The sequence below is a fragment of the Epinephelus lanceolatus genome, chromosome 8 (assembly GCF_041903045.1).
Source record: "Epinephelus lanceolatus isolate andai-2023 chromosome 8, ASM4190304v1, whole genome shotgun sequence".
NCBI lineage: Eukaryota > Metazoa > Chordata > Actinopteri > Perciformes > Serranidae > Epinephelus > Epinephelus lanceolatus.
Window position 1 is genome coordinate 12,688,716 of NC_135741.1, and position 10,946 is coordinate 12,699,661.

At 42.0% G+C, this 10,946-nt stretch overlaps 2 protein-coding genes across 2 annotated transcripts; one reads left to right on the forward strand and one right to left on the reverse strand.

Moving 5' to 3' along the window:
* Positions 1 to 236: 236 nt before the first annotated feature.
* LOC117258670 (acidic mammalian chitinase-like) lies at positions 237 to 5,621 on the forward strand. The gene is made up of 11 exons (XM_033629754.2): positions 237 to 270; positions 437 to 466; positions 583 to 784; positions 1,867 to 1,923; positions 2,007 to 2,172; positions 2,415 to 2,539; positions 2,704 to 2,827; positions 4,072 to 4,257; positions 4,443 to 4,562; positions 4,869 to 5,010; positions 5,111 to 5,621. Exons 1-11 carry the CDS (start codon positions 246 to 248, stop codon positions 5,416 to 5,418), a joined length of 1,485 nt encoding a protein of 494 aa, XP_033485645.1. The 5' UTR covers positions 237 to 245; the 3' UTR covers positions 5,419 to 5,621.
* Positions 5,622 to 6,101: 480 nt separating this feature from the next.
* On the reverse strand, positions 6,102 to 10,016 carry slc60a1b (solute carrier family 60 member 1b). Its single transcript, XM_033629675.2, has 10 exons — positions 9,762 to 10,016; positions 9,459 to 9,657; positions 9,009 to 9,251; positions 8,745 to 8,907; positions 8,478 to 8,593; positions 8,168 to 8,341; positions 7,906 to 8,053; positions 7,743 to 7,813; positions 7,480 to 7,600; positions 6,102 to 7,376 (listed from the first exon to the last, which is right to left on the reverse strand). Exons 1-10 carry the CDS (start codon positions 9,989 to 9,991, stop codon positions 7,279 to 7,281), a joined length of 1,563 nt encoding a protein of 520 aa, XP_033485566.1. The 5' UTR covers positions 9,992 to 10,016; the 3' UTR covers positions 6,102 to 7,278.
* Between the last annotated feature and the right edge of the window lie 930 nt (positions 10,017 to 10,946).

Sequence of the window (10,946 nt, forward strand, 5' to 3'; positions counted from 1 at the left end):
TATGTTTAGTTTGGATAAATGAGTCCTTCACACAAGGAGAAAGTGTGTCTGTGGAGAACATGCCTTGAAGTGTGATAAGTAATCACATATTACTCCTTACGTGAGCACATTTGATAATCACCCTGCAACAATCTTTTGCGATCTGCCAAAAACACATTTTTGGCAGATGTCCCACAAGTCTGAGCAAACTAAGAGTATATAAAAGTGAGTGCACCTGTTCGATGACCTCCTTGTACAAGGTAGTCATGGGTAAAGTACTGTTTGTGACGGGTAAGTCAGTGTCTCTCTTGTATGTGCTGCACATGGTCTCCGGGTAATTGCTTTTTCCAGGCTTTGGATATACAGCATATTGCATCCATTTTCAGCAGGCAATTCTGAGCACTTTTTCCAGTAAATGTTGTTTTGCTCAAAGATAACATGTGACTTAATTTTACAGCTCTGGCCCTGCTGCTGCACGCGCAGCTTGGTAAGCAATCTATGAATATGTGATACAGTGTGCATGCTTGAATTTCTTTTTATGGTCAGAAATTGAGTTGCAGTGCGCGTCTGATACGTTAATAATACATTTCTCTTGAATCACAGGCTCATCTTATATCCTGTCATGCTACTTCACAAACTGGGCGCAGTACAGACCACCTCCAACTATTTATATGCCCACTGACATTGACCCCTGCCTGTGTACCCATCTCCTGTATGCCTTCGCCACCATTAAGAACAACCAGCTGGCAACCTATGAGTGGAACGATGTGGAGCTTTACGGTCAATTCAACGCCCTGAAGAACAAGTGAGTAACTTAAAAAGTCTGTTTCCAGTGGTGCCCCAGGAGGCAGCAGACCACAGAAACACGGAACAATCACTCTTTATTCTAAGGAAACAGCAACTGAACATCACACAACCAAAATCAAGGATCCAACAAAGACTGAACTGAAAACCAGGACTTAAATACAAACTAGTCTGACGAGGGGATGAAGTGCAGGTGGAGAAAAACGGTTGGAGGAGCTCAGGTGAGGGGAATAAAGTGATGAGGCAGAAGAACACGCAGGAAGCTCACAGGCTGGGAAAAACTCAGGAACAGGGAACAACTAAAGAGGCCAACGCAGGCAGATGTGTAGCTGGGTAAATGAGGGATAGGAACTAACTGGGGGATGAGTGAAACTAATCAGGATGGGAGTGAATCTACAAAATAAACAGGAAACAGCTTAAACATGAATAAACATGAAACGAGGAAGAATACATACAGAAAACACAAACAAAATCCTAGAGATAAGACTCCAAATGTAAAAACCCTGGATCATGACACATGCCAGTTGTTTCCTCACCACAAATTTAGCGGAAGTCAGAATTCTACTATACTTCTGCATTGACTCGACGCTGTACCTATGGCGTAGGCTCTGCGTAGACATAGAGTCTACACCCTAGCCTGATGTGCACCGCCCCAGAAATGATGTGGTGACGCAGACCTCCTGTCTATTTTTGTAAGCTGAAACCACTGGAAACAAAGCTTTTATTTAATTTAATTTCACTGATAAGATTCAATAAATTGTGAAGACAATAAAGCCTCCACAAAAATAGCATTTTAAGTCTTGTGTGTGATTTATCCTGGCTTCATATAGGCTTATTCATACAGTGTAAAACACCATAGGCCTGTGCTAATAATGTTAGCATGTTATATTTGTTTGGGAAATGTGTTTAGTATAGGACAGTTGTTTTGTCTGTGAATCTTGTGAGTTAAAATGGAGTCATCTAATTATTTCCTCTTGAATATCACCTGCAAAGAACAATACAGTTTTACTTATAACGTGCAGTTAGAAAAGTAGGAGTGTTTTTAACTTTCACTGCAGTGTAAAACATCTCATTTCTTGGTAGGAATGGAAACCTGAAGACTCTTCTGTCTGTTGGAGGATGGAACTTTGGCTCTACAGGGTGAGATCATCTTCAGATATCTGCAGTCTTGGCACTCTAAATAGTGGACATCTTCTATTTTAATACTTCTGTTCCCACATTAGATTTTCAAATATGGTGTTGAGCTCTGCCAACCGCCAGACCTTCATCAACTCCGTCATCACATTCCTGAGGAAGTATGAGTTTGATGGGCTTGACATTGACTGGGAGTATCCAGCCAACAGAGGAGGCTCTTATCAGGATAAGCAGTACTACTCTGTTTTCCTGGAGGTTTGTTTGCCAAGTCTGCTTTACTGTTTGTTTTTTTCTCAGTACCTTTTAAAAAATTTCATACCTGATAGCACATTTTTAGGGCCACAATAAATCCCCATGGGGTTTCCACAGTGCCCTGCACTGAATAAAATATACATAAAAGCAAAATAACTCACAACCTGACCATGTTACAAATCATGGATTATGAATTCTGGAGTTCAGTTAACACTAAATATTTTATATCTGTTGACATTCAACAGGAGATGAGAGCTGCCTTTGAGAACGAGGCCAAGCAGAGCAACAAGGCTCGTCTTCTGATGTCTGCGGCTCTGTCGGCTGGAAAAGCCACCATTGAGTCTGCTTATCAGATTCCCAAGCTTGGCCAGTAAGTACTTGGAGCAATATTTGTGGCGTGTCCAGTCTTACAGACAGCAACATAATGGGTCATAGCCAAATAAAGCAAATATGAATATCACTCTTTCAGTCTAAATGATTAAGCTTGTTAATGTTGTCATGGTAACCTCTTCCTCTCTTGTTTCCTGTACCCAGGAACTTGGATATGCTCAACATCATGACCTATGACTTCCATGGCTCTTGGGACCCCATGACCGGCGAGTGCAGTCCCCTGTTCAGAGGCCCCGAGGACCAGGGTGGCTTCATCTATTTCAATATCGTAAGTGCTTGAACATCATCATACAGCACAACAACAGAGTTACCAAAACTGGACTTGTCTGCATAATACACCTAATGTCTGCAATTTTTATCTGCAACTTAAGCGGCAATCTCCGAGGCTGCAAAACACATACCCACACATAGCCACTTGAGGCTGGCTCCAAGAGCAAGTCAGTCCCTATAGACTCCCATCTTAAAATGCCCAAGTTTACAAAAGAAATAAACCAAATTACAGCGGCATATCCCTACACAATGGTTTGTATGATATCCTACGAATTAGTGCCCCACAAATGACATTGCATACTTCACATAAAGTTACACTGGCTGCCTGATATAAAGTTACGGAGGTTAGGTAATACACATAAAGTTACCATGGTTAGATTTTTAAAAAGAAACATGGTGAGGATGCACCTTAAAAAGACTTAAAGTTCACACAGTTTTGAACACTGGTCTCCCAGGGGCAGTCCTATGTTTTTTGACCCATCCACAACTCCGACCTCGGACCTCGCAGTATTGCTCCCTTATATATTTTTTGCTCCCATCATTGAATTGATTGATGTAAGCGCAGCCTTCTCAAATACATGCAATATACACAAATTACTGTTTAATATTTACGTAAGACCCCGTTCATGACAACTATATGGGGGTGAGTTTTTATATAACTTAGCCGTTTACATTTTTGCTAGTCAAGTTGCTATCACGATGACAATGTTGCTTAGGTAACACAGCCATGACGAAACCCCAGATCTGCAGTGTAGGCGTAACAGTGGCTGTTACTATTTTAGTGTGTTTACAGGTCATGGGTGTTTATTATAAAGTCCTCTTCGACATTTGGTTGTACTCTAAGACCCTCTTAGCAGTCGGATATTCAGTTTTTACAGTAAGTACTTTTTATTTTATTGGTGTTAAGCCTGTTTTTTGCTACTTAAAATTAACATTACTAATATTGCAGTTAACCATATCTGTAAATTCACCATGCTAACCCAGCTAGCGGCTAGCGTTAGGGTTATCTCCACCCTCTCATCCAAATATGGCCACCTCTGGCTGTGGCTCAAAAAATCCAAGATGGTGACGTCCAAAATGCCAAACTCGACATTTCGTAACGGAAGTCCACAAACCAATTGGTGATGTCACGGTGGCTATGTCCATTCTTTATAAATACACTTTATGCTGCAGTTACATTAAAGCATCCACAGAGGGTATCTAGCTCCAGAGCCACTTATTGTTCCTATTCCTCTGCTCCAGGACTATGCCATGAACTACTGGAAGAGCCAGGGAGCCCCAGCTGAGAAGCTCATTGTTGGATTCCCCACATATGGCAACACCTTCACTCTGAGGAACCCTGCCAACCACGGTGTTGGAGCACCCATTTCTGGTGCTGGAACTCCAGGAAAGTACACTCAAGAGGCTGGAGAGCTCGCTTACTTTGAGGTACACTTTCTTTAATAAAGTTATAAAGAATAAGCTTGAATGTTGATGCTGGTTCAGTGTTAGTTAATATTCTTCTGTTCGCTTGATAACAGAGCAGGTTGGTTTATCTTAGCGGTGCAGGCTCCAGATGAAGAAGTGAATGAGTTCCTAGGCTGTCATTAATGCACTGCTTTGTGAAATTACAGATCTGCGGCTTTTTGAAAGATGGAGCCACTGAGGTTTGGAACCAGGCCCAGGATGTGCCATATGCCTACAAGGGAAACCAGTGGGTGGGCTATGACAACATGAAGAGCTTCCAGATCAAGGTAGCAGAGCTGCACAGAATACTTGTTTTACTGTTTGACAGGCCAGTCTGCTGGCTGCTGTGATTTACCTCTGAGCTAAAAATGTTTCCCAATCTCCATAAACTGTCAAGACTTATAAGCATTATGTTAAAGTTTTCTCTCTGTGTTACCTCAGAATGTGACAGGAGTAAATGTGTTAGATTTTTATTTATATTTAAGGGGTCATGCTGCAGTTATCAGCAAACACTGTGTCAAGGTCTTCTGATGAAGTTGCTATGTTTTGATCTCAAAATGCTTCCAACAACGCCCCCTTCTGGCTGTCTGTAGGTTGACTGGCTGAAAAAGAGCAACTTTGGAGGAGCCATGGTGTGGACAATTGACATGGATGACTACATGGGCACTTTCTGCAACCAGGGAAAATACCCACTGATTAATGTTCTCAAAAAGGGCCTTAATCTGGATGATGCATGTGAGACTTTAAATACCTCTATCAGTGGTGATCAATGTGAAATCCTCAAGGTGTTCTCAGGAAAAACATAACAATTAAATAATTAATTTATTGTTTTCAGCCTGCGCCCCTCCTGCCACTCCCCTTCCTCCAATCGCAGGTATGAGCACAACTGGAGGCAGCTCTGGAGGCAGCTCCGGAGGCAGCTCTGGAGGAAGCTCCAGCGGCGGCTCCAGCGGCGGCAGCTCCTCTAGTGGGGACTCTGGCGGCATGGACAGCGGGTTCTGCTCTGGAAAGGCCAATGGCATGTACCCCGACCCAACAAACAAAAACCATTACTACAGCTGCAGCAATGGCCAAACCTACTTTGGGAAATGTGCTGCTGGCCTGGTCTTTGACCCCTCCTGTTCTTGTTGCAACTGGCCCTAAAGCTGAGGTTATAGATTGACTGGTTAACCGTTTAAAGGCTGGATGACTCTGTTTTACATTTGTTCTTAGTTCTCAGAGTCCAACTTCACTGAATGCAAAGTCCTTGCTTCCATGTTGGATGTTTAACAGTGTAAAACCAGAGGTTGTCCCCTTGACTGGTTAAATTTGAAAGCAAAGAAAATAAACATTTGGATTGTTCCATGTGTGTTGTATGCTTCCACATTCTTTTCGTTGCTGTCGAATGCAGTTAATGCAGTAAAATGCGGTGTCAGAATTGTCTGCATCAATCCAATGGGGGCGGCAGTAGCTCAGTCCATAGGGACTTGGGTTGGGAACTGGAGGGTCGCCTGTTCAAGTCCCCGTCCGGACCAAAATATGGAGCGTGGACTGGTACCTGGAGAGGTGCCAGTTCACCTCCTGGGCACTGCCCCGGTTGCCCCCAACCGCTCGGAGCGCCTGTCATGGGCAGCTCACTCTGACATCTCTCCACTTAGTGCATGTATAGGTCCAGTTTGTGCATGTGTGTGTTCGGACCTGTGTGTAATTGACAAACAGAGTGAAAAATTGAATTTCCCCTCGGGGATTAATAAAGTATATAAAATTTGAAAAAAAATTAATAAAAAAAACCCCCTTATGTTCACCGTATCAGTATAATTGTTTCTTTTAATATATATTATACAGCATTCAATGTACATATGTCTATATATATTTAAGTATATTTAGATATGCAAAAACATATTAAATTATATGACAACAGATGATTACATACAATTAAAACGACAACCAAAAAACAAAACAGAAAAAATAAGTATTTAAAGGTCCAGTGTGTAGGATTTAGGGGATATATATATATATATATATATACATATATAATAATAATAATAATAAAAGTTTTTTATATTTAATCAAACTGAAACTAAGAATCATTCTGATTTTGTAACCTTAACATGAGTTGTTTATATCTACATACAGAGCAGGTCATTTCTGTTGGTTACACTTAGTGAAGCTAAAATATCCCAAATACTGTATGGCCGCAGCTACCCTGCTCCAGTGACGTCATTCGGAGCTAGAGTCTGCACAGCAGTGATGTCAGTGTTATCAAATTTCCCGCCTATACACCCGTCTGACCGATCGTGAGCAGTGCCACTGAATGCAAGCCCACCAATCAGCACATACAGATGTCAATCATGTTGTTATATTGCCGTTTTATGGGATTAAATAACTAATTACATCCAAATTTACCAGAAAAACGAACACAAACAAACATCAGCCTCATAAAAACTACCTTAAATGACAGAAACCATCTTTGGGAAAAATGTATTTGATGTGTACTTTGAGTTTTTAGTTGGGCCCATGTCCCATTCACTAACATGAAGAGGGCAGGCTTTTTGATCTTTACTGCAGCCAGCCACCGGGGGGCGATCAAGATGTTCTGGCTTCACTTTTGTGGAGCTGTCATGTCGTCCAGCTTTACATACAGTCTATGGTTGCAATCTGCAGCCTCACTGCTAGATGCTGCTCAATCCTACACATTAGACCTTTAAACATATCATACAGGCAATCACAATCTTTATATTGTAAATTTCAAACCCTGATGCAATATAAAACAGACCAATCCACAATGTGAAATTTGAAAAACAACCTAAAACTTAGAACTATAACTTCTAACAGTACAGTGTGGCACTCTATCTTCTTTGCAAGTACTGTGTAATTTCCAGCATAATAGAAGTGTTTTGGCACAATGTTCATTTGGTAGGCTTTGGTAAAACATCTTTGATCCATCATCTTTGATGATAGATTGTTGTAATACTTCATCCCCTACAGTAGCCACTAAAGGACAAAACACAGCTGCTGCCCCTCTCAGCTGCTCTCAGCTGCCTCCTCTTTCTGTTCCGTTCTGGCTGATCCATTCTGCTCTGTTGCTGGTTCCTCCACCATGGCTGATTTTTTCGTCGTTCCTGTCGGGATGCAGAGGGAGCGTGAGTGGGGGGATGATGAGTGTGAAATGATTGAAAACAAACCTCAGGCGGCAGTGTACGAGGGTGCCGGCTGATACTGTACCTGTGAGGTAATTTCTGTGCATTCGATGGAACAGCAGGAGACCAATGAAGAGGATAAAACCGATGCAGGCGATTATCATTCCACACAGCAGGAAGCTGTAGCTGCCTTCAGTCTGGATAATCTGGGGATGAGACAGAAACATTAAACTACTGAACACTAATCTAAATCTCCAACGGGCTTGGTTTTGCAATTATAAGCCTATTTCTCTACTTTTTCACATTCTCTCTTTTTTCTATAATGATAAAGATACTCATCAGACTTACAGAGCCAACCAGAACCTGCATTACCATCTCTCCCATTCCTGCACTTGTCACCAGGACTGACGTTGCACATCCTGCAAAACAAGAAATGCATGATTAATTTCCTCTCCTTGCTTTGATTCCATTACTGTGGTATAACAATTGTAATATAAACACTTCATTATACCCTGATAATCAAGGATGTCCTCAGTATAGGCCAGCATACAGGGGAATATGCTGCTAAGGAAGAGCCCACATAAACACGTCCCGGCAAACAGAAAGGTGCTGCTGGTGTAGAAAATAAGCAGCATCAAGACTGTAACAATAGCACCTGCCTGTAAAAACACAAAAGGAAGAGTATAATCAATTAGGTGTTTGACCTTTTAGTTTCATTGTGCATGTCTCGTCTATAATGTGACGCCACTCTATAAATGTTTTATTGGCCTCACCAGGTTGAACATGAGCAGTCTCACAGGCTGAAAACGGTATGACAGAGGAATGGACAGGAGGCGTCCAGCAGTGATCGCTGCCCAAAAGATACTGGCCAGGTAACCTGCTGTCTTATGAGGCAGTAACATAGGTGGTGCCACAGCGTAGGTGTAGACAAAGCCAGCGTATGCACCCTGAAAATAAAAAGGCAGATTCTTTCATGTGCGTACTTTGTGAGTTTTACGTGAAGCAGGCTTTGTAGGCATTCATAAAATTTCATTTTAAGAGAAATGCATGCCCTGTTATTTATAGTTTGCACCCCTCACTCACCACAATGCCATCGGTCATGAAGAGCACCATCCCACCGAGGATATGAATCATAAAGAAGGATACTGGCAGCCCGCGCAGGTTATCATTCTGACAGCAGCTAAAGATATCCCCATGACCTGTAACGGAGCGAAAGGTCACAAATGACAGGCTGTAGCACACAAAATGGCATTTCTTGGGATTTTTTCTTTCATCTGAACTCACTAAAAAAGGGAAAGTATGCAAAATTTATATTAAAATAAGACTCCTGTATTACAATCACTTCTTCACCTCCAACTTCATGTTCCTTCTGCTCCACGTCTGAGCCCTCTGCCCCCTGCTGGGTCTCCATTGCTAGTTCATCTTTGTCCAGAAGACGAGGAGTGCCGCTGGGGCAACACGGGATCAGCTTCTCCCGATACATCAGGAACAGGACTGCAATGGGCACGGGCAGCTGAGGGTGCACAAATATTATCGTCACTTTTTATTTTCAACTATTTACTGAAATATTAGTGAAAAAAACGAACTCCTCTCCTCATCTGTTAAGTGTCTTACATTGATAAGCGCCATGATCCAGAAAGCGTATTGCACAATGGACTCCTCTTCTCCTCCCTCGTGGGGTAGGGGGCTCTGAGTTATGTTGTGCTCTGCAATCGGACTGTTTCTCAGCATGTTCCTGAAATGATGCATGATCTCAGTCCCGTTCCCTGTGTGATTCCCACAACCCGTCTCTGAGAGGAAAGGATCTGCAATCAGTGGGCTCACCAGGGCTCCGAACCCAATGAAGAAATGAAGAGCCTGTGAAAACGTAGAAGACAAAGGCCTGAGACGTGACTTACTGTGTTTTGTATTCTATAATTAGCTCATAACTTAAGAAAATAAACCTACTGAATGTTTGCCATGATTGTACAGAAAGACAGATCTAAACTGTACTTTATATTGCATCTGAATCTGCTACTGGCTACTGTGTCTGTATTTCTTAAGATAAGGTACAGGCTTTTTCACCTGTAAGAAAACAGCCGAGTCCCTCTGATAGATGGTCACCAGTTGGATGTTAGCGATGGTGTCGATAATGCCCATCGCAAACCCAGACACAGCCATGGCGATGGCAAGCAGGAGAACATTATTGCACAGAGGGATGATGGCAAATATTACAGAGATGAGGAGAGCGGAGACAAATAAGGCAGATAGAGCACTGAACAACCTTTAAAAAAAAAAGAGAGAACAGGAATACGGTTATAATGATGCTCAGTTGGTCTCAGATTATTCATGCACCTGCGTTGCAGAGTGTGGGGGAAAGATACTTACGTCCTCTTGAAAACACCTCCGATTGAGCTGCCGATCAACAAGCAGAACTGCTGTGAGAAGAACACCCAGGTGATCTGACTTAGTGTTGAGTTCGTCTGACATTGCAAGTCCAAAATTGTAGGTCCGAGGAAAGCGATGCAGAGTCCGAAGCTGAAGAAAACACTCCAGTAGGTCAGCGTGTGATGGGCATTCCTTTTGAAAAGAGTCAGGATCCGCTCATCCACAAACATCTTGACCACAGAAAAGACAGACGCACCTCAGTGAAACAGACTGCCAAGGATTTTTTACTATTGTGTTAATGCAGCTCTGAAGTTTTGCGGACGCTTTTCGTTGTATAATGAGTTTCTGGATCTCTTTTAAAGCTTTTAGTGCCCTCCTCTTTGGATTGCTTAACCCAAAAGGATGTCCTCTTGAGTTAATGTGTGAAGTGAAGATTCTTCCAACAATAATATGACTATTCGAATCGTGTCAATGATTAGCAATGAAAAAGAATCTGTGTTGAAATGCGACCAGAAAGTGTGGATTTGTATGTCATGCAACTTCTAGCCCCATCAATGGAAAAAGTATTATTCAGGAAGTGGTGACACAAAGGCTTCTCATGGACAGGTTGTACTTTCTTTCATACCTGGACAACCCTGCGGCACTTGTTGCAAAAGGAGCTTGGATGCTGACAGTTACATAATGTGCAGTAACATCATCATATCTTACTGTCTATTGAGAATTTAGAGTAAATTATTCAGCTGTGACTGCAACATTGTTAAATAAATTATTTGCTATGAAAGCTATCTAAAACATCTTCACTCCCTCTTCTCATGCAGCCCTATGTAATCATTCCTTTTATAGACCGTCTTACAGTATATCACTACTGACTATATCCAGTGTCCAGTATGTTACATGTACCTACAGTGTTCTCATTCTTTATTCTTTCTTTATAGCTACTGTTGCGATGTGGCTATATGGATGGCAATGTTGGTCCGTCAGTCTGCTTTTTTGGCACAGACTGGAATTTCTAAACAACTATTAGATTGATAGTTCTGTACATTCATGGTCCTCAGATGATGAATCTTACGATACTATCTGACTATAGTGATCCCTGACTCCATGAGGTTGACATTTTTGGTTTTTAGTGTAATGTCTTGACAACTATTGGATGGATTGCCTTGAAATATGGTATAAATATCGATG

Excerpts from the sequence above, each read along its gene's own strand:
- LOC117258670 (XM_033629754.2), top strand. The coding sequence starts at position 246 with ATGGGTAAAGTACTGTTTGTGACGG. Across the intron at positions 2,540-2,703 it reads CAGATTCCCAAGCTTGGCCA|GAACTTGGATATGCTCAACA; the intron begins GTAAGTACTTGG and ends TCCTGTACCCAG. Across the intron at positions 5,011-5,110 it reads CCTTAATCTGGATGATGCAT|CCTGCGCCCCTCCTGCCACT; the intron begins GTGAGACTTTAA and ends TATTGTTTTCAG.
- slc60a1b (XM_033629675.2), bottom strand. The coding sequence starts at position 9,991 with ATGTTTGTGGATGAGCGGATCCTGACTCTTTTCAAAAGGAATGCCCAT. Across the intron at positions 8,054-8,167 it reads GACTGCTCATGTTCAACCTG|GCAGGTGCTATTGTTACAGT; the intron begins GTGAGGCCAATA and ends GTGTTTTTACAG. Across the intron at positions 7,377-7,479 it reads GCACAGAAATTACCTCACAG|GAACGACGAAAAAATCAGCC; the intron begins GTACAGTATCAG and ends GCATCCCGACAG.